The following is a 24,415-nucleotide window of genomic DNA, read 5'->3' on the forward strand; positions in this document are numbered from 1 at the left end:
TTCATTCTCCTCAGCAGGGGCTGTAGAATCATCTGCTCTCCTTCCCTAGGCAAAGCTCTAGTTTGTAGCCATTTGAGCTTCTCCATTCCCTTTCTTTGCTTCCATTGTATGGGTCGATTTCTCCTCTGACACTTTCCCTGACATTCTTGCCTCCAGACTTCTTTCTTAAACAAGCTTTTATTCCTCTACCAGTAGCTTCAGGGCCCCAGCTTTATGAAACTTGTATATTTCTTCTGCAGCTTTAAGAATCTTCTGAATTTCTTCCAAGGAAGAATCTTCCTTTGGAGGAAAAGGTGGAATTTTGGGATAGTTTCTTTTGAATGAAAACAAAGTAGGGTTTCAGATATCTCTCTGCCTACAAGGATGCTTCTCTGTTTCTTTCACCTGGATAACATAAGAAACCACAGCTGACACAAGATATTGGTGGTGTATTCTAGAGTCTGGACGATCCACATGATGGGGCAAAATGAGCTTGGTCTGAGCTGCCTGGCCACACTTCCAAAGGTCTTTTTCCCCCTAATGTTAGCTCATGAGTCCCCACTAGTAAGTTTGCCCATCATTTTTCAGTTCATATCGATTAGTAACTCAGACTTAATGAAGCCTTTTAAAAAGGAATATTTACTAAAGTATAATTGGTAGGAGATATCTACTCTCTCAAAAGTGCAGAGAAAATGTACCTGGGGGGAAGCAGGCTCAGGCTCAGAGTGCATGTCACAGCTGCTAGAAGCCTTTTTGATAAAGTCCTCCAAATGTTTACCTTGAGTATGGAGTAGCTCTTCTAAAGGGCTTCTTATAGAGACCTTATAGAAGCTGATTTTCCTCAGTGTGCCCAGTTTGTCTTTGGCTTCTGATGAAGACACTGCCTTTGGCTCCATAGTGCTGAACCAGCCAGGGAAGCTGCTAGGATGCCAGTGAGAAGTCCAGATCTTCTGGCCTTCTGGACACCAGGTCATTCTCTGGTGACACAGTGCAAGAGGCGAGATATTTTCCTTTCACTTGTTAAAGGCATTGGGCCTAATATCTTGTTTCCTTAATTGGATGGGTTGATTGATTAATTCTCTCTCCTCTCCCAACCCCCTCACCTTTAGAAGATGGGGGTGAGGGAAAATAAAGTAGCATGAATACTAAAGAAAGGCGAGGTTGAGTAAACATGGCCAGGAACATTAAGAGCCAGCTTGGGTCTAGGCAAGTTAAAGATGACAAGAAGATGTCCAATTAAAAACCTGTGTTTGAAGCAAGAGGAGAGTCAGAGAAGTAGAATTGCAGTTCAGCATACATGGGATGATGGTAACAATTTTTAACATTAGTTTTGAGGTCCAAATTCTCTCCCTCCCTCCCTACCCCCTGCCCCAAAAGGTACACGGTTTGCTATAGATCATACATGTGCAGTTGTGCTAAACATATTTCCATCCTGAGGTTTTAATGAAACCTTATATTAGATTTGGTAGGAACAGAGAATAGGGAAAGGGTTTCAGAGCTCTTATAATTCAAGCCAACAAATATTTATCAAACCCCTCCTATATGCACTGTGTTGTGTGATAGGGAGTCAAAGACAAGAATGAAATAGTTTCTATCCTCAAGGAGTTCAATTCCACATGAAAAATCAATTATTTCAATGGATCTGTGAACTCTGATTTTGCTGTTTCCTTCAGAGATGCAGATGACCAACCATCCATGCCTATCTGTACTTAATGAACTTTTGCCATGTCCTTCAATGACTTTGCCATCAGGGATCCATTCAATGTGCTGGAGGGTTTCCTTACTTGGATATCACCAAGGCAGGAGTGGAACCTTGAAGCTGTCTCCCTCTCATCACTTTGCCTTTGCCATGTGACCAGTCCCTCTTCTCTTTGTGAGTTTCCCTGATGACATCTGTTCCTCACATTGTTCTTCAAAGTCTTCAACAGGTCTACATGTTGTAGCTTGTTCACATCTACTTTTTGTCTTCCCAATACTCAGTCCAATGAACCTATCAGGGTCACAAAACTCAGGTGAGGCATAAAACAGGAAGATACACACTCACCAAAGGTGTTAAAAGCTGTGATGGAGATCTAGCCTAGAGTTCACCTTGAATAGGGATTCATTGTGGATAATGAGGGTTCTCCGATTCTTCTGTTTGTGGGTGACATTATGATGGTCACATCAAGGCCTGGAACATTACAGATCCTTCTGTAAGAGATTTGTAAACCCTTAAAAGAGTTTGGTCTTACTATCCACAAAGGAAAGACCAAATGGATGAAGAATACCTTTTATATTGATGTAGCATTCCCTAGAGTCTGTCCATCAGTATTATATGTGGGCAGTTTATATTTTTGTAAATGTTCATCTATTTCACTTAGACTGTCAGATTTATTGACATAGAGTTGGGCAAAATAATTCTCAATAATTGCTTTGGTTTCTTCTTCATTGGTTGTAATTTCATCTTTTTCATTTTTGATACTAGTTATTTGGTTTTCTTCTTTCCTTTTTAAAAATCAAACTAACAACCAATGGTTAAACTGTTTTATACATTTTAAAATAAAACCAGTTAGTTGCCTTATTTATTAGGTCAATGACCTTACTTTCAATTTTATCTGTCTCTCCTTTGATTTTCAGGATTTTCAACTTGGTAGTTAGTTGGGGATTTCCATGAGTATTTTCTAGTTTTTTCCCAATTAACTGATTTGCTCTTTCTCTATTTTATTGATGTAAGTATTTAGAGACATAAATTTCCCCCTAAGTACAGCTTTGGCTGCATCCCATCAATTTTGGTATGTTGTCTCCTTGTTGTCATTCTCTTTAATGAAATTATCAATTATTTCAATGATTTGTTCTTTGACCCATTCATTCTTTAGGATAAAATGATTTCACTTCCAATTAATTTTTAGCCTTTCTGCTGTCCTTTGTTGAATGTAATTTTTATTGTATTATGGTCTGAAAAGGATGCATTTAATATTTCTGATTTTCTACATTTGGTTGTGAAGTTTTTGTGCCCCATTATATAGTCAGTTTTTATGAAGATGCCATGTGCTGCTGAGAAAAGGGTATTTTCCTCTCTGCTCCCAGTTTTCTCCAGAGGCCCATCATGTCTAACTTCTTTCTTTCTTTCTTTCTTTCTTTTGTTTTAAATCCTTTCCTTCCATCTTAGAATCAATACTGTGTATTGGTTCCAAGGCAGAAGAGTGGTAAGGGCTAGGCAATGGGAGTCAAATGACTTGCCCAGGGTCACACAGCTAGGAAGTGTCTGAGGCCAGATTTGAACCCAGGACCTCCCATCTCTGGGTCTGACTCTCAATCTACTAAACCACCCAGCTTCCCCCATATCTAACTTTTCTAAAGTTTTGTTTAACTCTTTAACTTCTTTCTTATTTATTTTTGTTGGATTTATCTACTTCCATCAGTGTTGCATTACAGATAGGGAAGATGAATAATGAGCTGGAGTCAAAGATGAACAGTAGTATGCCTAATGGGTTCAGCCTAGTGCTTGGCACTTAATAGGTTCTTAATAAGTGTTTATTGACTGACTTACTAATGTGCCTCACTGTTATTGAGAAGTGATGTTTCTTTTTTAAAAATTTAAATTAATTTATTTAGTCAATATAGAACATTATTCCTTGGTTACAAGAATCATACTCTTTCCCTCCCTCCCTTCTTCCCCTCCTTTCCCTGCAGCCTATCCACAATTTCATTGGGTATTACATGTGTCCTTGATCAGAACCTATTTCTATGTTGTTGGTGTTTGCATTAGGATGTTCATTTAGAGTCTACATCCCCAGCCATATCCCCTCGACCCATGTATTCAAGTAGTTGTTTTTCTTCGGTGTTTCTGCTCCCACAGTTCTTCCTCTGAATGTGGATAGTGGTTTTTCTTGTAGATCTCTCCAAGCTGACAAAGCTTCTTGACTGACCCTATACCAGCATGGGAGGAAAAGAGCATAGTTGAAAATGGTGTTGTTTAGTGTGTCTGACTCCTTATGCATCCATTTGGGCTTTTCTTGGCAGAGATCCTGGAGTGGTTTGCCATTTCCTTCACCATCTTATTTTACAAATGAGGAAACTGAGGCAAATAGTGTTAAGTGACTTGGCCAGGGTCATATAGCTAGTAAGAATCTGAGGTCGGATTTGAACTCCGGAAGATGGGGCTTTCTGACTCCAGGCCCCGCACTCTATCCACGACGCCACCTAGCTGCTACTGGGGTTACCGTATGGCAGCGATATACAGAACACAACAGTCTTTGAAACTAAAAATGAAAACAGTGAACCGAGTGCCCAGGGAAGTAAATACAAAGAGAATACAGCCATACGAAGCAATTTCAAGGAGAGTCTGGCCACTTGGAGCATTACACAAAGCTTTGGATCTCAGGAGGAAGCGCCCGGAACTGGGCTTTGAAGGCAGCTGGAGATTCGAAGAGCCTGAGGTGGGGAGGGATGGCATTTCACACGTAGGAAACAATCCATTCAAAGACCTGGAGGTAGACTTCGTGTAGAGGAAAGCACCCAGCACACCCGTTTGACGGGGATGGAGACTGTGTGACCCCAGGGGAACCTGAAGTTAGGCTGGAAGGTGGGGGATGAACCCTGGCTCTGGAATTAGTCAGGCCAAGGGGACTTGGGTTTGAAACACATTTTTATGTGGCCTTGGGCAAGTTATTTTACAGCCTCAGGCCTCAGTTTCCTCGGCTGTAAAAGTGAGGGTTGGACTAGAAGGCTTATGACTCCCTTTCCAGCTTTTCATCTCAAACCCAGTCAGGTGAAATCCGCCAGGTCAGCTCTCTCAGCAGCCCAGGCTCGGGAGGAGAACGACTCGGAATAGGGCGGGGCTGGAACCAAGAGCCACCTGTGCCCTTCAAGGGGCGGGACCGCCTTCAGGTGGACTGGTCTGAAGGAGGGGGGAACGCTTAGGATAGGGGGAGTTCGGGGCTGCTGTCATCCTCACCTCTTCCTCCGCCCTCCTCTGGCCCCAGAAGTTCTAGGAAGGAGGAAAGACAGAATGCCTTGGCCATCAGATAGCTAGCTAGCTAACGCGCTCTCGCTCTTGCTCTCTCTTGCTCTCTCTCCCTCTCTCCCTCTCTCTCTCTCCCCCCCCACCCCCCGCGCCGGCGCGGAAACAGTTAACCTCAGGGGGGGTGAAGGGGAGAGGGGGGAGTTAACCCTTTCGCAGCTAGGGGCCGGTTGGCTCGGAGGAGCCGAGGGCTCGCCGTGTCTCGTGCTTGCTGTCCCACGCTAGGTTCTGTCTTGCTGCCCTAGACCCCTTCGTGGGGCCAGAGCCCCGGAGAAGTGGGACCCGGCCCACGGTTATCCCCCGCCCCATCTGGGGGGTGGCCTGGCAGCGAGCCGAGCCGGGAGGAGGCTCGGAGGAGGAAGAGGAGGAGGAGGAGCGCGCCGAGCGGAGGGAGGAGGGAGAGCGGCCAGCGGCGGCGGCGGCAGCAGCAGCAGCAGCAGCAGCAGCAGCAGCAGAGGTGGCAGCAGCGTCTGCAGCAGCAGCGGGGCGGCAGCGGCGACGCGGAGCCTGTGCCGAGCGGAGCCGGGCTCCTGTCCTCTTGCCCTCTCGCCTGCCCTCCTGGCGGGGGCCCGGATGTGAGAGCGGCCGGGCGGCGGGCGAGGGCCGGCCGCGGGCCCCCCGGCTGCCTTTGGCGGGGCGGGAGCCGGGAAAGGAGACTAAGAAGCAGCGGCCCCTGCGCGGCGGCAGGCGCAGGGCACGGGCGGGCATGGGGGACGGCCCGAGCGGCCCCCGCACCGCCCCCGACCGCCAGGAGGAGACCTAAGCGGGGCCCGAGCCGCCCTTGAGCCCGGAGCCGCCGCCGGGAAGAGCCGAGGGGGCTAACGCAGGGCCGAGCACCGGCGGGCACCGCACCGCGCCGCAGCGCCCAGCAGGCGAAGGGCAGCCCCAGCCCCGCGGCCCGCTCCCGCACCCCCGCGGCCGCCGCGCACGCACACGCACACAGCAGGCGCTCGATAAATGGTCCGAGAGGAGGATGATGATGATGATGAAAAAAATGCACCCCCCGAGGCGGGAGGAGGAGGAGGAGGAGCACGCGAAAGGTGCGGGCTCGGGGGGAGGGGAGGGGGATGGAAGCCAGAGGGATGGAAGGAAGGAGGGAAGGCCCGGGCCTGAGGATGCTCCGGAGCTTCGTGGCAGCGACATGTTTGGCGGGGGAGGGGCCTTGGGCTCCTGGCGGGGCGGGGGGAGGGGGCTGGAGAGGAGGCCCCCTTAGGTCGAGGTGACTTGTGGGTTTCACTTTCCCACCACTGTCAGGTGTGTATGGGAGCTGGAGGCGAGGAGGGGGGGGGGCGCTGCAGGTGGAGGCAAGAGACTGGCCAGGTTGGAGTCATCAGCTGGGGCAGGATTATCTTCGCTGGCTCCCCGGGGGGAGGCTCGAGCCCTCTCCACTTCTGCCTTTCTCCCTCTCTTAACGCCAGCTCTCCCCCCACCCCGCTGTGTGTGGGGTATTTTTCTGGTCTCCATTCCCCACCCCACCACCATTTCCACTGCCTCGAGTGGCGCCCGTAACCTAGCAATGGCCCCAGCACTTCCTGCATCCTCCCCCCCCCCCCCCCAACCTGGAGAGACACGTGCACTCCCGCCCTGCCGGAGGTCTGCCCTTCCTCGGGCTCCCTCGCTCCCTCCCTGCTCGGGCTGGCTGGGGTCCCCGGGGCAGCCCTGGACCTCTGACCTTAGAAGAGAGCAGAGAGGAAGGCGGGCACCTCTCCCAGGCTCCACACTCAGCCCAGGCAGACGTGTGTCCTTACCTCCACCTGGCGCGGATGGCCAGAGGCCACCTTCCCTTCCCTTTCTCCCCGTTCCGGGGGCCCAGACACTGGGGCTGGGGCCAAACCCCAAGGGGCCAGGCTGAGGCATCTTTGTATGGCCCAAACGGAGCTTTGGGACCCCGGGCTGCGGGTGGGGCAGGTCCTGGCTCAACGAGAGTACTTTGTCTCCCCCGGCACCCCGTCCGTTTCCCGGGTTTAGCCTCTCCCCATCTCCCTGAGCCCCCCAGCCCCAGCCCAGCGTACTTGTCTTGCCTCCCCGGGCACTGGGGACCGTCTCAGCCATGTTCCCAGACAGGAGCAGCCTCGGAGGGCTGCCCTGATTGCTGGACTGCTGATGGAGTCCCAGCACAGAGCCCTGTTGCTGTGTCTGCACCTCGGGGTGGGCTCTGGCCTGGCGGATGAGCTGTCATTTTCCGAGTGCCCAAAGACAGAGATGGCTTCAGAAGCCAGCAGAGGAAATGAGCGCCAGGCTTCATGAATTTTCATTTGAAGGCAGCGGGGACATAATCCAGATTATTGGCTTTGCCCGGATGCCAGGGAGGACTCTGTAGGGGCTGGGAGGTACGCTGCCCTCCTGGCTGCTGAGCCAGATTTCTTGGACTGGGGCAGAATCTGGCCCCCGGGGGCTTCCCTGGAGCCTGGGGAGGACCCTGGACGCCTAGGCCAGGGGCTTGCCTTTCTCGCTCAAGGGAAGAAGTGGAGGACCAGGGGCTTTGGGGCGCCACTGCTTTGGGAGGCCTGGGCGTGGGAAGGTGAGGAATGAGATTCCTGCCCAGCCGAGAAGAAATGACACTGTAAGAACCGGGGTTTGGGGTGCCGGACCTGAGCAGCGCGCCTGCGCACACCGGCTCAGCCTTATTCACCTTGTCCCTGTCTCCCTCCCCTGTCTGTCCCCCTCTCTCCTCAGAGGCGAACTATGCAAGAGGCACCAGGAACTCTCTCTCTGGTGACAGACCAACGTTTCGGCCCAAGAGCTCCCAGAACTCCCAGCAGACCGTCCTGTCCTGGCAAGCTGCGATCGATGCTGCTCGACAAGCCAAGGCTGCCCAGAGTATGAGCGCCTCCACCCCCCAGCCTGTCGGGTCTCTGTCCCAAAGAAAACGTCAGCAATATGCCAAGAGCAAAAAGCAGGGGAGCTCCTCGAGCAGCCGCCCCGCCCGGGCCCTCTTCTGCTTCTCTCTGAACAACCCCATCCGAAGAGCCTGCATTAGTATCGTAGAATGGAAGTATCCTTTCGGGGCTCTTGCCCCTTCTGGTCCTCCAGTGTAGCCCCGGTGCTTTCTGGGACCAGACTGAGCCGGGGAGGAGCCGGGGCTAAGCTGCACTCCCCAGTGGAAGGGCGGGCGCTTCTCTTGGGGGAGGGGGCCATGTTCAGGGAGCCCTTGCTGCCTTTCAGGCTTGGCCAGGGCTGGAGTCTATATTTCTTTTAAAAAATGAACCGATTGGAATTTTACTGGCAAAAGAAATCATTGTGATCTTTAGCAGAATCCTCTCCTTTTGATATCTGGAAATCATTCCTGAAATTCTTGATTAATGGACATCAGGTGAGGTGCTGGAGAAGACTGAGTCTAGGTTCCCACCCATCTCAGATGTTTAACGAGTCTTATGACTTTGTGTCCCTCCGTGCCTCAGTTTCCTTATTTGTAATATCAGGAAGGTTGGATTCTGAGTTCCGAGGGCCCCTTCCAGCTTTCGTTCTCTGCTTAATTTGAACCCTGGCCGTTCTTGTATCAATAGCATTGCTCCCTGAGATTTCCTTAGCCTGGGTCCACCCCAGAGTTATGTGTGCGTGAGTCTGTGTGTGTGTGTGTGTGTCTGTGTGTGTGTGTGTCCTCTGACACTGCTGTGTAAAGCCCACCCCACCCCCCTCCACCCTTTGACTTCTCGAGCCCCACTTAGAGCTCAGGAATGTGCAGTTGCCGGCTTTAGGGAAAAAATTCAGCCTATGTCCTTGGGCTGAAGCTTCATGTGTGGGTGTCTCTTCTGTATTTTTAAAATTGAACTTCAGATGCCCCAGGATGGTTGATGTATCCCAGAGCCCAGATTTAGCCCTCCTGCTCTCCCTCCCCTCGCACAGCCCTCCTGCTGAACTTTGTTTTCCTTTCCAATTCCCTGCCCAAGCCTGTACAGTGCTAAAGTCATCGTCCAGCTATCTGCTCAGGGAGCCGGGTGTGATGGGCACTTCCTCTTTGTCCAGATGAGCAGAGGGCAGCATTTTCTCCTCCCAGAAACTCTGGGGTGGCTGGCAGAGCACTTTGGCCCCTTCTAGCTAGAGGGGCTGGCCATGGGGGCAGCCTCTTGTCTTGGGAAGGCTCAAAGGGGAATTCACTTGCTTCTCCCCTGCCTTCAGATGAGAGAATGCAGGAGGCCACAGAGCCAAGTTCCCCTGACACCGTGTCCCGGATCACTTGGTCCTTTGGAAATTCCAGTCTGTGCCCGTGCTTCCTGTCTTCCCTGGGCAGCGCCAGAGGGGAGAGCCAATGGGCTGAGCTGGTTAGAAAGGTTCTGAGGCCGACAGCCACGAGGTGGATTTGGGAAGGCTGCAGCTTGTTGCCTCTGCCCCTCCTTTCTAATAGAGGTCCCTGTTTTCTCTCTCAAGGTCTGTAGTCGTTCCTTTACAGGTCTCTGTTTATTGGTTTTCCCAGAAGCCCAGAGGAGTCAGTTTTTCTCTTGAAAATAGAAATACAGCTCCATGTCCTGGCCCCTTGTCTGCTCTGTTAGCCATCAGCAAGAAGGGGCCACCCTGGTATCAAGGTGTGTGAGCAGAGCTCCTGGGGGTCGTGGGCTGTATCTGGAGAGTCAGGGAAGGCCAGGTGCTCTTTCCTCTTGGCTAGAGGGAGGAGACAGTTTCTGGGATTTCGAATCCTTCCTTCCCCACCCCCTATTTACACATGCTGGCCTCACTGTAGATTTGGAGAAAAGCCAGCCCCCAGGAGGTAGCAAAGGGGAAGCTGGCTAGAAGAGAATCCCTGAATAATCCACGACCCCATTTGTCTCTCCAAATGTCATCTAATTTTGATAGTGGCTCACACTAACCCGATGAGTTGAGCCAAAGACGGATTTTGGCGAGCCTGGGGTTGGCTCTCTGTGTCAGTGAGGCTAGACAAGGCTGTGTGATGAGAGAGGTGACCTTTGGGGAAGTGATGGGTACCACGTGCCCCAAGTGGCAGTTAGATCTAAATGGGGGATCTCTTGGTTTCTTCTGGCCGGCTTGTCCAAATCTCATGGCAGGCAGAGCTGGAGAAGAGTGGGCTCAAAGAAGACTTTGGGGGATGGAAAAGCCAGAAAGCAACATTGTCTTTAGCCTTCCCCAATGATGCTGGTAGTCTCCAGGTTAGCTGTTTGGGGGGAAGTAAAGACCAGGGGGCTAGGGACTCTGCCTCTCATCCACAGTGGCTTTGCCTGTTTTTAAGCAGAAAGAAACTGGCCAAAATCAACATTTAAATTCCCCTCCCATCTTTTATCCCAAAAATATCGTGCCAGAGCCCCTTTGGTCAAGGTTGACTTGCTGGACTCCAGTCTGGTCTGACCAATCAGATATTCGAAGGTCTGAATTTGGTAGAAATTAAAGTCAGGATTAAAGTTAGCTGATGAAGAACTCCAAGAAATCCCAGTTTTAAAAAGGCTGAAGCAGGAATGGCTTTTTTACTTTCTTGATTCATAACCACAGGGTGGATGAGAGGCAGTATAGAGTACTAGACTTGTAGGTAGGGAGCCCTGGGTTCAAATGCTGCCTCAGTCATTCATCATGATCAGATCATACAACTTAATAGAGTCCCTAGACAGTGCTAGAAGAGGAGATATAGATGAATGTCTGATGTATGTTGGTGAGAGGTATTTCAACATTAGAAGGTCCCCTACAGATGAAATGATAGGCCTAGAGCAAAAATACAAAGCCAAATTGACATTTCTTTATAGGATCCCACAGAAAGCGAAGGGAGTTTCCATTCACTCGAGTCTTTGATGATTGGCTTTAAAACCAATCAGGGCCTGAGTTCAAATTCTAGCTTTGTTCCATGTTACCTATATCCAAGGCCATGTTACTTAAACTCTGTTGGCCTCAGTTTCCTTTTCTTTAAAAAGAAGGGAATGAACTAGATGGCTAAGAGGTCCCTGGCAGCTCTTCCCTTGAGGATTCGGTGGGGCCACTCTTCAGGAACTGGCCTGGCGCTTTGCTCTGAGTGAGGGCAATCAAGTTTAGGATTGCCAGGGCGGACAGCACGATGGCTAATGGAATCATTGCTGAAGGCTGGCCTCACTGCAATCCTCTGGAAACAGACCACCCAGCTCGAGAGCTGTGAAGGGACTCTGGGGAAGCGTCTGCTGGGGATTCCCTGAGGTTTCTTATGAAAATGACTGTCCTTTTGTACATGGAACCCAATGGCGGCCCAAGAGAAAGCAAGTGAAAGCCTAGCTGGTTCTCCGAGTCAGAAGTATGTAGTGGGCAGCTGCTGTGTTCCAGGCACTGGACTGAACCCGGGGCCCAAAGAAAGGCCCAATCAGCCTTGCTTTCAAGGAGGCTCCACTCTAGTGGGAGAGAGACCATGCAAAGGAGGTAGAGGAAGGAGAGCCTAGACGTGTTGGGGGGAGGCACTAGCCTTAAGGGAGCCAAGAAAGGCTTCTTACATGCAGGAAGCCAGGAGGAGGGAGGAGGAAGGCAGGGGGGCCCACAAAAGCGCCTGGAAGGAGACATGGAGGAGTGACTCGTGTGTGTGAAGCTGCAGGCTATTTGGAGCAGGGAAGGCATAAGAAGGCTGAGAATTAGGGGGGGCCGAGTTACCAGGCATTTGGAAAGCCCTCAGATGACCTCTGGGGAGTCAAGAAAGTAGAAAAGAGACTCCAAGGCTTGTTGCCTTCTTCCCACCCTAAAATTGGTCTTAGCTTATTGGCTGTACTAAAACAGACGGTGGCCACGATTGGATCCCTTATCTAGAGCTTGAAGGGACCATCTTGAAGAGATCGATGATCCAATCCCAGCCAGGGGGCTAAGCGTGTGCTGGTGGGGGTTGCCACTGGTAACCAGTGGGGCTGGGTTTTGAGCCCATTGGACCCACTTAGATTCTGATTGAGACTGAATCAGAGACGTGTCCCCATCTGGCATTGAGTATGGCTGAGGACAGGATGGCCCTTTGGGAGCTAAGAACAAAGTGCATAATGGGACACGTCTGAGGAAGTAGCTCGCCTACTTTCGGGCATCCCACGAGGAAGTCAGTGTCTGAAGCCTCCCGTGAGACAGGAAGACCCGAGAAGCTGGCTAGGGCATTGCAATAGAATTGGTGGCCCCAGAAACTGTCGAAGGGGAGGGGGTACCCTGAGAGCCCTGAGAGCGGATGAATTTTGGGACAGGCACTGCCTGGAACTCGGGGTCCCCACTAGTGGAATCCGTTTTGCTCAGAAAGTATCCCGGGCTTTGCTTCCTACAGTTTATCCTTAACCAGACTTTCCAGACCATTTGACATATTTATATTATTGGCGATTTTTGCCAATTGTGTGGCCTTAGCTGTTTACATCCCATTCCCAGAAGATGATTCTAACTCAACCAATCATAACTTGGTAAGTGATCCTGCTTTCTTTTCTCTGTCTCCAGTGCTTGTGCGTGATTTGCCAGCCGCTCCAGTTGGGCCTCTGTGGGGTGACTTCCAAAGAGCTGTGAATGGGGGTTTACAGCTGGGCCCAGGAACTCTTCCCAGAATTCTGCATGGACGCGGCTTTTGATGTGTCTCCTTGTGTTTATGCTGAATAGCAATGTTTAAAATCATTCATTTCGTTTGGATGGAAATGAAAAGCTTTCTTGAATGGAAGAGTATGGGGTGCATGTGTGTGTGTCTGTGTGTACATGTGTGTGCACGTGTGTAACATTAATTTTTGCCCACACTCGTTCATCACTTTTGCCCGTTTGGACTTTTCTCTCTGTCTTTTCTGCCCCCTCTTTGATCAGCCCATTCTCTGGGCTCTGCCGTCATCAGGGGATGGCAGGACACATCGGGCACTTGACAGCCCCTAAACTCCTCAAAGGGATTCGGGGTGGGGAGAGGCGTGGACTTCGAGGAGGGGTACCGGCTTTCCTGCCTCAGCCCTGCTGGGCTGTGACTTGGGGAGCATCGTTGTCCTCTGGGCTTCACGGTCACGGCCTCTCAGATTGGGGGATCCCTCCAGCTTTCGATGGAGAAAGTGTGCTGGGACTGGCTGGGGTCACACCAACCCTGAACATCGGAGGGAGAAGAGGGACTCCCTGCGTGGCTCTCTCACGGAGAGCTCCTACCACGTGCGGGGTCTGGTGTTCTCCCTCTTTCCAGTAACTTGTGCTTCAAGGACTGACTGTGCGCCGTGCTTTTAAACCCTTCCTTGCCTTCTCCAAGTCAGCACGAAGTATTGGTTCGGAGGCAGCAGAACTGCACAACTGGGGTTAAGTGACTGGCACAGGGTCATGCAGCTAGGAAGTGTCTGAGGCCCATCCAGGGGACATGTGACCAGGACAAGCCATGTTGAGCCTTGACGTGCCTCAGTTTCCTCACCCAGTAAATGGGGATACCGCCATCTACCTTTGTTCTCTCTGAAGGAGACACATAGAGTATCAGTGTCCGCAGCCATGTGAGAGGAGCTGTCAGTGGTGTAAGCGCCTTCGGGGTGAGGCGCTGCCCTCTGGGCGCCTCCGTAGAGCAGAGTAAACAGTAGAGGATGGTGGAGGCTGGACAGCCTCCCCAGTGATCCTGCATCCTGGAGGCGAGGCCGGGCGGGCGCAGGGAGCAGCTGCTTCAGGAGTCTGCACAGACGTGCTCCGGCAGCGTGTCTGCTGTCACCCCCTTCTACAGAGAAGGAAACTGAAGCTCTGGGACATGAAATCATCCCAGCCCAAAGTCACCTCGGTTTTGGGGCTTCCTGGCTCCACCTCCTTTGCCCGGCCAGTCGTGGGCAACGAGGAGGACGCCGGCGTTTTCCTGGCTTCTGGCCCCTCCTGGGGGGCTCCTGCCCACTTCCGGTGGGCTTTTCCGGACTTGATGTTGCCGGCCTTGACCCTCGGGGTACCCCTCTGTCGGCAGCGTCCTTGGGTGAGACGCGCATCTGGGGAGAGCGCAGGCTGGAGCCGCCTATTGGGTGCGTCATGCCCTGCCACGGCTCCGTCCTGAGCGCTTGATGCCGCTCTGCCTCCTCGTCTGGGGAGAAAACCGGAAGGAAGGGCGGAGCTTTCCAGCATGGGAGACGCCGCCTGTTCCCGTAGGGCAGAGGCCGGATGGCGCCATCTCTGACACAGAAGTCGCCCCCTGCCAGAGCCTCTTTGTTGGCCAAGACAAAGTGGCGTGGAAAATAAAGGCCTTCTTGGAAAGCAATTTAATGCAGACCAGTAGGGGAAGTAGTGCAGGTGTGAGCGTGAGTGTGAGCATGAGTGTGAGCATGAGTGTGAGTGTGTGTGTTCTCTAATGGGGGGGGGCCCACAGGCCGGCCCTGGGTCTGTGCCGACAGGGGAGTGTCCTTTCCCGCAGGGGGAGGCGAGAGGTCTCCTTGTGGCTGCTCTCTGGGGCCGCCCGCCAGGGAGCCTCATTTTCTTTTACATTTGACCCAGTTTGTCTTGAAGCGACTCGCTCTATTTTAGGCCTGCGCGTGGGGCTCGGTCTCATGGGCAGTCAACACCCTCCGGTTACCTTGAGTGGTAAAGTGAAGGGCGGAGGACGCCCTCCTGGGCGGGTGCCGTAGGAAATGCGTGCAGCACGCTCTGCCCAGACCCAAGGATGGCTTCTGGGAAAGGTGCGCTGTCGGACTACTCCAGCCTTTCGGGGAATTCATTTCCCCCCAAACCCTTCCCTTTTATCTTAGAACCAACCGGTAAAGGCTATGGGGGTCTCGCCCAGGGTCACACGGCTAGGGAGTGTCTGATGCCGGATTTGAACTCAGGACCTTCCAACCTCCCGTCCCTGGCATGGTCTCTAGCCACTATGCTATCTCACTACCCTGTGAGGGAGTCCTTCCACCAAAGTCCTGAAGACGAACGGGTGCCTCCTGGGTGGAAGGAAAGCAATCAGAGCAGGGGGCTGCTTTGAAGTCTTCAGAGCAGTGCCTTGATTTTGCCATTGCCATGAGTTAATTGTTCATAAGAAACATAAAATCTCAGGCGCTGCTCTCAGTTTTGTATTAGCATGAATTCAGGGAGGCTGAAGCCATAGCAACATTGGAACTCGGCACCTACAGATGGCTCCGTAATGCAGCGGATAGAGCGTTGAGCCTGGAAGATGAGTTCAAATCCTACCTTGGACGCTTCCTGGTTGTGAGACCTTGGGCGAGTCACCTCCCCATCTTTCTCAGTTTCCTTAGTTGTCAGCTGGAGAGAACAGTAGTGTGCACCTGCCAGGGTCGAGGTCAGAGTGCTGAAATGGGATTTGTAACGTTCAACTCTGCCTCCTGGCATGGTCCACGCCTCATTGATGGTTTTCCTTATTGTTCTGGCTCTCCAGAGAGCTCCAGAGTGGGGTGAGTGCCGCTCTGTTTTTCCAGGACTTTGTGGCTCGGTCAGTAATTGGAGAAGAGGCAGCGTGTGCCGAGTTTGAGGGTGGCGGGGAGAGGGAAGCTCCTGGTCTCCAGGTGTTGTAGAGGCTCTCTAGGATCACACTGGAGGTATGTGAGGAGGCCCCATCTCATGCAGCTAAGGAAGGGAAGCCGACCAGAGAGGGAGTGATTCAGCCAGGGCTGCTCAGAGAGGGCTTTGAACTTGGGTCCTTTGGCTTCAGATGTGGAACCCTTTCAAATGTTCCTCTTCCTTTCATGCCAGGCAGAAAAGAAATGGAAAGGAATTCCATTTTGTTTGACCTTAGAAGCAAGATTCAAATCTGGGGTGGATGCTGCCAGACTGGCAAATGTCAGTTCAGTCTATATAAAATCTTTCTATCCATTGAAATAGAATTGGCTGACTCATAAAGGTAGTGAGCTCCCTGTCACTAGTGGTATTTCAGGGTACAGCCCCTTGCTAGAGAGGCTTTATTCTTGTTTTGGCTGAGGATTGGCTCGATGACCTCCCCATTCCCTCTTTCTCCAGAACCTCTCTTACCAGGGGGACTCTCAGAGTCTTTCATGACGGAACTCATTTTCCTCCATCCTTGGACACATCCCTGGTGTCTCCCTCCCTCCCCCCCCCCTCGGTGTGTCCCCCGAGTATCACCTCCTGTCCTGGCTTTCGAGTGCCCCCCTGCCTGTGCCCCCTCCTGGATGGCGCCGTGCCTCGCCATTGTTCGGTTTCTGAGTCGCCCACACGGCATCCCGGCGCTTGTCATGGCCATAACTGACCTTGCTGCAGCTCTTCCAAGTTTGCAGAAAGCCCGGCCAGTCCCCACCATCCGGGCTCCTTTGGATTCTTAGCTCCATGCTGGAAGCCTCCGGGCGAAACCCCATCACAGCCCCCGCCCTGCCCCGCCTCCTCCTCTCCTCCGCCATCTTGGTTATTACCCCAGGCAGCCCAGTGGTCCAGGGGGCAGGAAGACCTTGGCTCAGACCCTGGGGAGCCCTGAGAGTCGGCCTCACTTTCTCCCTCTCTGAAATGGGAGCGCAGGTTGTGCCGCCCCCCCCCCCCCCAGGGCGCCGTGGGGGCAGGGAGCGGCCTGCCCCCCACCTGGAGGGCGATCTAAAATCCAATTCAGTGAATAACCATTGGAGGCAGGGGCTGAGCCCGAGAGACTGGGGCTCTTTGGGGGGGGGGGGGCGCATTCCTGGTACAGGTGTCGGCCTGGGAGCAAGCAGGCCAGTTCGGCTCAAACCTCGGAGGGGAGGGATGGGCAGGCTTCGGCCGTCCCCAAGCGCCCGGGATCCGAGGCCCGAGAATGAAGCGGCAGTCCTGGCCTTGTCGGAGCTGCCCACCTCCTCTCGGGCCTCTTCTGGCTCTCGGGCTCTGGCGGACCCCCAGGACACGCCGAGGTGAGGCTGGAGAGGGCGCGTGCGCCGACATCGCCTCCAGGGACTGGGCGCCGCAGACTTCTCCCCACAGCCCGAGCGGAGCTGGATGTGCCGTAGGCGAGGCGGCAGAACAGGCAGAGCACAAGTTAGCTGGAGAACGAACGTGGCCGCCCTGTTCCGCGTCCCAGCAGAAATCGGGGCAGGGAAACCCTCTGTTTGGGGTTCGTCTCCTGCAGCCTCCTTGCCGGTAAAGCGCCCTCCCGGCCTGCTCCCTGGCTCTGTTACGGGCAGGGGAGAGGCAGGGGGGCCCTTTGCCAAGGGTGTGAGTGACAGACAGACGGACTAGGGACAGAAGCTGGGATTCCGCCCCAGCAGGAATTCCGAGATCCCAGAACTCTCCTCCCAGGAGGCTGACAGGAAGAAAGCAGGTGAGCTGCCCAAGGTCGCACAGCCAGACGTCAGCATTGAGCCGGCCCCTCCCTCCCTCCCTCCAAGGTGGCCCCTGTGGTGCCTATAAAGGACCACTTACACCTTTTTATAGTCATTCTCGATCACCGAGAGACTCCCACTCTACTATACACCTTTTTAGCACCAGGAGTCCCTGCGGGCCCGCTGATGATCGTGGCGTGGTGTAACGTGCTGCCATGGGGAGAGAGCCCAGTTGTTCCGGGGAACCGTGTTTGGGGTGTCGCTTCAGCACCCAGGAAAAGGCCTTCCCCAGGCCCAGGTGCCTCGCTCCCAGGGCTGCAGTCCCTGGACCGGATGCTGGGTTTCTTTTTACTTGCCCTCAAGCCAGGAAGCTGTTGGGAGTGTTGGCTGACGCCTGAGCACCAGGGATCCCTCCGTGAGCCCCCCAGCTTCGACAAAGAGACCGACTTTGCTTTTAAGAGCCGCCTCTGTTCTCGGGCTGGTGAGAGTCCTCAGCTGGGCTGCCCCGAGTGACTTTGAGATCCCTGGATTGCTTGCAGGGCTTCAGCCAAATGATAACCCACCATCGTCAGCCCAGCAAAGGCTGAGCCAGGGCCCTGTGGCTGCACGGCTGGTTCAAGTCTCCGGGATCCCGGTTATTTTCTGTCCTCCTGCATCTTGCCCTGAAGAAGTCTGCTTCTGTGGGGAGAAGAAACAGACCATCTACCCAGGGAAGCCAGTGCCTCCCCTCCTTGGGGCTGTGAGATCCCTCCTCCGGAACCCTGGGCAGGGAGGAGGCAGCTCCGACAGCTCTTCCAGCTCTGGGACCCCGATGGACTTTTGTTTTCCGCTTCCTGATGCCTCATTTTGTCTAGGGCTTTGGGTTTTCAAGGTGCCTCGATCTGAGGCCTTTCTGGGCCTTTCACAGATGTTACAAGGAATTTGGGGCGAGTATGGCTGTCCTTTTTGAGGATTTGGGAAACCAAGGCGCCACACCCAAAACAAATGGCTTGGGGCTCGGATCTGTGCTCAGTGCTTTTTCTACCAGACATAAGCTGGGTGAAAGACATCCTCCTGGAGGAAATGGAATTGAAGATCAGTTATACTGGACGAGAAAGACATCCAAATGAAGGACAGGAAGGCCCAAGGTTTGGGCCAAATTGAGGAGGAGGACCTGCTGCAGCAGAATGGCCAGAGGGTAACCCTTCCTGAGGCTGGGAAATGGAAGGAGAGAGCAAGGGCAGACTTCTCAGCTGGGTGTTCAATCCTTTCTCTCTCTCTCTGTCTCTCTGTCTCTCTCTCTCTCTCTCTCTCTGCCTCCCTCTGTCTCTCTGTGTCTCTGTGTCTCTGTCTCTCTCTCTCCCTCTCCCTCTCTTTCTTTTTCCCTTCCCTCCCTCTCTGTCTCTCCCTCTCTCTTCCCCTCCCTCCCTCTCTCCCTCTCTCCCACCTCTCTCTCCCTTCCTCTCTCTCACTTACACCCACTCACCCACCCACCCAAATATGCTCGTAGCAGAAGGCCACGCCTTGCACTGAAGCTAACAGAGTTTTGGGATGCGGCCACTCTGGACTTGTTTTGCTCAACCAGGCTTGCTTGTTATAAGGGTTTTGTTTTTATTTTTTCATTTAGAGGGGCAGAGGGAAAATGTCTCAAAATGCCCTGGAGCTTGGAATTGGAAGTCTTGAGTTCAAGGAGAATCCCTTTGACTTAGCAGCTGGTGTGGCCTTGGTCACCTCACTGAGATTTCTCTAGGCCTCTTTCCTAATGCCAGTGTGGAGACTGGACTAGATGATCCCCAGAGTTCTTTTCAGGGCTGACATTCGAGATTGAGAAGTTCCCTTCCAACATTCTCACGTTCTTCCTTTACATTCTTCTAGCCAAACAGAATTTCCCACCTCCCTCGAGGTGCCCTTCCCATTCTCATCTTCACACCTTTCCTCACGACATTCTCTGGACCAGGAATTTTTTCCCCTCCAATCTTTTGAATTCCTATTTACTCTTTAAAACCCCATTCTAATGTTGCCTCTTCTGTGAAGCCTTCCTTGATTTTCTGTCTCCACTCTTCAACCCAAGTGTTCGTTCCCTTTCCAGTATTCAGTAGCCCTTAAACTACCCCCCTACCATACCCCATTGGGTCCTGCCCTGGGATTGAGGAGCTCTTGCTTCATCTTGTCAGAACCTGGCTTCCAGCCCCCCCTCCAGCCCCTTCAAGTCATGCCACTTTTGTTCAGCACTTCCTATTAGAAGTTGGCTGCTTTCCTTCATTAGAATGTAAACCCCTAGTGGGGAGGCACTGCCCTAGCTTGGCCTTATGTCCCTCCCCTTTAGCAGGTTGCCTGGTGTCTAGGAGAAATGCTTAATAAATGCTTCTTCATCCATTGGCCTGCTGTGCCAAGTACTCCACAAAGTTCTGGAAAGGGCCCCCTGCCCTCAGGGGGCTGACAGTCTCCGGAGAATAGCTCACTCTCAGGGTGAGCCTTCATGTTACACTACGTGCCTTATATGGTTGGATCCTCGAAACAACATTGGGAGGGGGTTCTGTGATCATCCCCACTTTTTAGATGAGGAAACTGAGGCAAATTGGGTTAAGTGACTTGCCTAGGGTCAGAGGCATCCAACAACAACAAAGCAACAATAACTAGCCTTTATATCCTGATGTGAAGTTTGCAAAACCATTTACAGACATCTCATTTGGTCCTCACAACAACCTTGTGAGGTAGGTGCTGTGATTATGTCCATTTTATAGATGAGGAAACTGAGACTAGTAAGTGTTGGAGTTGGGATTTGAACTCTGGTCTTTGTGACTCCAAGTTCCGAGATCTATGTACTGTACCACCTGTCTGCTTCGCCAAGGATATCTCCAAAGCCCTTGCCTGCTCCTGGGTAGGAGACTCGGTGTGATTCTGGATGCTGTGGGGAAGGTTGGCTTTGGAGGGGTCCTGCTCATCCCACCCCTCACATGGCCCCCAGAGCACTGACTGGGGGTACATCTCAGCTGCCGCAGACTGCGGAGCCCATCCCCTCTTGCTGTCCCCTGTCTAGGGCTCAAGAGATGGTGAGGGGCTGAAGGAAAGCTGATGATGGTGGCCACAGCCCCATGGTAGGACCTTCTTCTCCAAATGGCAGTGGGCTGGCTCTGAGGAGGGAAGGAGAGGCTCGGAGATGAGCCTGGTGCTCAGCCTTCTCAGCACCCTGTCCTGACTGTCAGCATCCTTCCTGGACAGAGGGGCCCACATTGTTGGGGCTCACACATAAAGCTTTGGGCTTCTGAGCAGAGCCAAACTGAGCGCACGAGGCCCTCCCTGGAGCCCTGGATCCTGCCCTCCTCCAAAGCCAGCCGCAGAGCTCATTGCCTGCTGCGTCACACCGACAATGCACCGTGAACTTGGTGCCTGCTAAAACCCCAGATCCTGCCCCACGAAAGCGCCTGGCTGTGCCCTCTCCACCCTGTACTTATCAAGTCGTACTTGGGAAGACAAGGGAGGTCTCGGGTTGGAGGTGGTTTCATTCATCCCCTCAAATCCTGCCTCGTGGGGTCCTTTCTGGTCTGGGTTGCTTGCTGGAGGTCCTGGGTCAAGTTGGATAAGGAGGAGCCCCCACAGGCTGTCTCCCACTAGTAAGGGGGCAGTAGGAGGCTGGGGAGGGACAGTAGCCCTTTTAGGTCAGCTTTCCTGTTCACTCAAACGCGTGGGCATAGCAAGATGCAGAGGGTTTGGAGGCCGTCAGATCTGAGGTCATGGCGCCTTGGCAGCCCCTGAAGGGACTCGAGAGAGGTGCAGGTGGCCCATCCAGGACTGAGGAGGGTTCTAGGAGACTTTCCGACCCTAAGTCAGGGAGTGGCTTGGGACAGAGATGTAGATTCTGCTGGCTGGAGGAAGCGAGTTCAGAAATCGCCCCGGACTTACGGCTGGCTGATCTCTGTTCTACAAGACCTTTGCCCCGGAGGTGGGAGGTGGTTTTCTCAGGGCACCTTGACACAGAGCCCTTTCCTTGGAGAGAGACAACAACTAGGGTTTTCTCTCCTGGTCTCTTAACTGGGTGTGTGAGGGCCCTTCCTTCCCTCTCCCCAAATTAGGCTAATAGAGAGATGGGGAAGGGGTTCTGCCTCAGGCGAGGACTCTAGCAGAGACTGAGAGAGGAAGGGATCAGCAATAATCCGACTCCTGATGGGGAAGAAGCCCAGAGCGCTGTTCAATGAAGGCCCAAGAGGACATGAGAGACTGGGTCAGAAATGAGCATTGTTGGTCCTTGAAGGTCCTCAGCCAACAGGGTTCCCGATGTATGTGTCTTTCCATTTGTGATGGCCCCAAGTTCACACTGATTCCCCTTTGGTCTCCAAAAGAACCAGGCAAAGCCTTCTTTTGACCCTGGATTTGGGGGAAGCAAAGTTTACTGCCTAAAAGATCTAGTGATGACACTTTTCCGAAGCCTCGGATTCTTGCCAGTGCCCAGGGAACCCAAAGGATGACTCTTCATGTTGAGAATCCGCATCTCAGCCCTGTTATCACCTGCTTGTGATTTTCCCCTGAAATCCCTTCCTGTGGAGTTTGCAGGACCGTTCTAAAGGCCAGCCCTGAACGTTTCACTTCAATGAAAAAATATTTTCATGCCCATCCATGAACAACAGACCTCCTTCTAAGGAGACTTACGGCGGACATCCCCCCGTGGAGCCCCAGTCCTCCGGGAGATTCCAGTTGGATGGGGAGAAGACAGGGACAAGCCAAGAGAGAGGTTCATGATGTTGGCATGATGCTGAAGCTGCTGAGACTTTCAATTGGGCGAGCCCTTTGTTGCTTTTCTGAGGTCCTTCTTGCCCCGCTTCCATTTGGCCCTTAAGAGAACCAGGTGCCGGAGGCGTCAGCGTGAGAACCAGGGGAGCAGAAGGGACTGGTTCCTGCCCTCACCTGATGCTGCTGCAGCCCCACCATGGCACCCATCCCTGAGGAGAGCTGTTTGAATGGCTCCTTGAAAGCCCCTGATCTCTCGGCAGGCTCCATTCTTCTCAGGAGGCGCCCGGGGTTCTTGAGGTCCTCTATAGCTTAGAGCAGAGGGGGACTGCACGTAGCAAGGAGCTGGGCCCCCCTCTTTACAGAGGAGGACCTAGATGCTGGGCTGGGTAAGCCCGACTCCTCCATTTTACAGACTGGGAAATTAGAGGTGCCCGGAGGGGTTACGTGACTCACCCAAAGTCAAACGCAGGCAGAGCTGGTGGTCAGCTCCCACACTTAACAGAGCCAAACGACCCAATGAAAGGGCTTCTTTCGAGAAGGTCCGCCTCCATCTGCCTTGAGGTCATTCTGAGAACTTATTTCTGGGCCAGAAGTTTCTAGTTGTCTTAGGATGGTCCGGGGAGTCATCTGACCACAGTGAGGACGTCTGGGCTGGTCAGATAATAAATGAGGAAATAGCGGCCTTGAGAATTCCAGCGGCTACAAATATTGGAGATGGCCACGGACGAGGGTTACCCTAAACGTATGCCCAGACTTTTAAGAGGAGGAAGTGCTGCGGGGGCTGCGGTCCGCCCTTCACCTGTAGGCTTTGGGCCAATAAATGAAAGATGAAAGGTAGAAGGGCAGGCCTCCCGGGTCCGAGGGGATCCTGCCTCCCTGAGGGGTGATGGCTAATGATGGTGATGGCCGGGAGGGCCACCACAGCCACCATTTCTGTAGCCTTCTCAGGGTGGCCCAGCAGGCGACGTGCATGCTCACCTATCATCAGCCCTGACCATTCTTAAGCCGGAGGGCAGGAATACTCGGAATACTCGTTCTTGCCTTTGGATTGCCAGCACCTCCCACCCTTTGCACTGGAGGTTCAAAATGGCTCGTTATCCCATTTGCTCTGGGCAGTGATGGCGGCACTCCGCGTTTTACAGAGGCTCAAATGATTTGCTCATCCTCACAACTAGTTGTAGGCAGGATTCAAACTCAAGACTCTGGACCGTGAGTCCTGCATTCCTTCTGTGGTGCCATGGTCTTTTAGTGGAGGGAGTGGGTTTGGCAAGAGGAGAAGTCATGGCCCTGAACTCCCTGGGCTGAGGTCTACTTCCAGCTTGTTGGTCTCAGCCTCCCCATCTGTAAAATGGAAATATAATAGCCTAGGGCTGGAGGCTGTTGGCATCACCCCAGCAGGATGGACCTTTCAGATCTCCCCCGTCATGCTTACATGCTTCATACCAGCCCCACCGGGGTTACTTGTCCTCCTAGGGAGGGTCACTGATGTCCAGTTCAAGGCCGGGAGAGTGCTCGGGTGTCCGGCCACCCAGACAAGAGGCCCCCGAGTAGGGGCAGTCAGGGAAGGCTCCCTGGAAGACAGTGAGATTCCAGCCTGACTTTAGAGCAAGAATATTGGCTGAAATGTAGATAGTTGGGAAAGACTGAGGAGGACGTGGTAGGCTGGGGCAGAGTGTGAGCAGGGCAGAATCAGGAATAGGGAGAGAGTAAATGCTGCTGCTGAACTAGATTGTTGTATAGGGCAGGAGGTTGTGGAAGGCTTCGAATGCCAGGCGAAGAGATTTGCACTTGCCTTTGACAGCTTTTGCCCAGTGTAGTGGCATGCTTGGAATTTAGCTTTGGGAAATGTAGGTCTAGACAGGCCCCCCGTGCCACGCAGCGATAGAGTGAGCACGCCCCCAGCCCTGAATGGGATGATTTTAGGGGTGGAGGGCTTGATCTCTAAGGAATCTCTAACGAGGAAGAGCAGAGTTCGAAAGGGAAACCATGAGGGTCTGGGCATTTCCAGGGAGAAAAAGGGCAGCTGCCCAGATGCCAGCCACTCCGTGCCAGGCCTGCATCTCTGTCTGATCTCCAGCAGAATGGGCCGTCTGTGCATTTGGGCACAAACGGGTTTCCAAAGGCGATTTTCTGTTGTAGACCTCGAGGCTGTCCCAGAGAAGCAGGGAGGACTCGGGACATGGGGGGAGGGCGATCGAGGCGGCAATCCTGTGTGACGGCGGACTAGTCTCCGTCCTTCTCTATTTTCCTCACCTGTAAAAAGGAGAGAGGAACACCCGCTGTACCCATTTCCCAGGCCTCCCGTGAGACTAACAGGAGTTGCGTGTAAAGTGATTTGTCCGCCGTGAAATAGTAGATAGGCGTCAACTCTTCTTACTGTTCTGCTCCAGTCTCGCTCAGGGCTGCTCAGCTTGAGTAGAATATGATAAAGAAACCCCACTGGAGGATGGCTGAGGGTCTCAGGGGTTCCGAAAACCACCCATTAGCATTGTCTATGTTCTGTTGCATTTTTATTTTCTTTGTTGCCTGTGTGAAATTAATATGAAAGTTTACAACCAAGGTAAGCTAAGCGTAAAGGAGGGAGGAAGACTCCGCAGCCAAGCCGCTGACTCTGGCCTCAGTTTCCCCCCATGAAAAGAACCTCCCTCGTGGG

General features: G+C 53.1%; 1 protein-coding gene across 8 annotated transcripts in view; it reads left to right on the top strand.

Annotated features, from left to right (window-relative positions):
• Positions 1-4,986: 4,986 nt before the first annotated feature.
• CACNA1D (calcium voltage-gated channel subunit alpha1 D) overlaps positions 4,987-24,415 on the top strand; it is a 353,867-nt gene continuing 334,438 nt past the window's right edge. For 3 of the 8 annotated variants that reach the window (XM_056804155.1, XM_056804156.1, XM_056804157.1), the window contains exons 1-3: positions 4,996-6,021; positions 7,658-7,976; positions 12,198-12,303. In XM_056804155.1, coding sequence (XP_056660133.1) covers positions 5,955-6,021; positions 7,658-7,976; positions 12,198-12,303 — 492 coding nt within the window. In that variant the 5' untranslated portion in view covers positions 4,996-5,954. Of the gene's footprint in view, positions 6,022-7,657; positions 7,977-12,197; positions 12,304-24,415 lie in introns of all 8 variants that reach the window. The other 5 variants (XM_056804161.1, XM_056804153.1, XM_056804160.1 and 2 more) reach the window with 4 other exon arrangements.

Source organism: Monodelphis domestica, chromosome 7 (genome assembly GCF_027887165.1).
Source record: "Monodelphis domestica isolate mMonDom1 chromosome 7, mMonDom1.pri, whole genome shotgun sequence".
NCBI lineage: Eukaryota > Metazoa > Chordata > Mammalia > Didelphimorphia > Didelphidae > Monodelphis > Monodelphis domestica.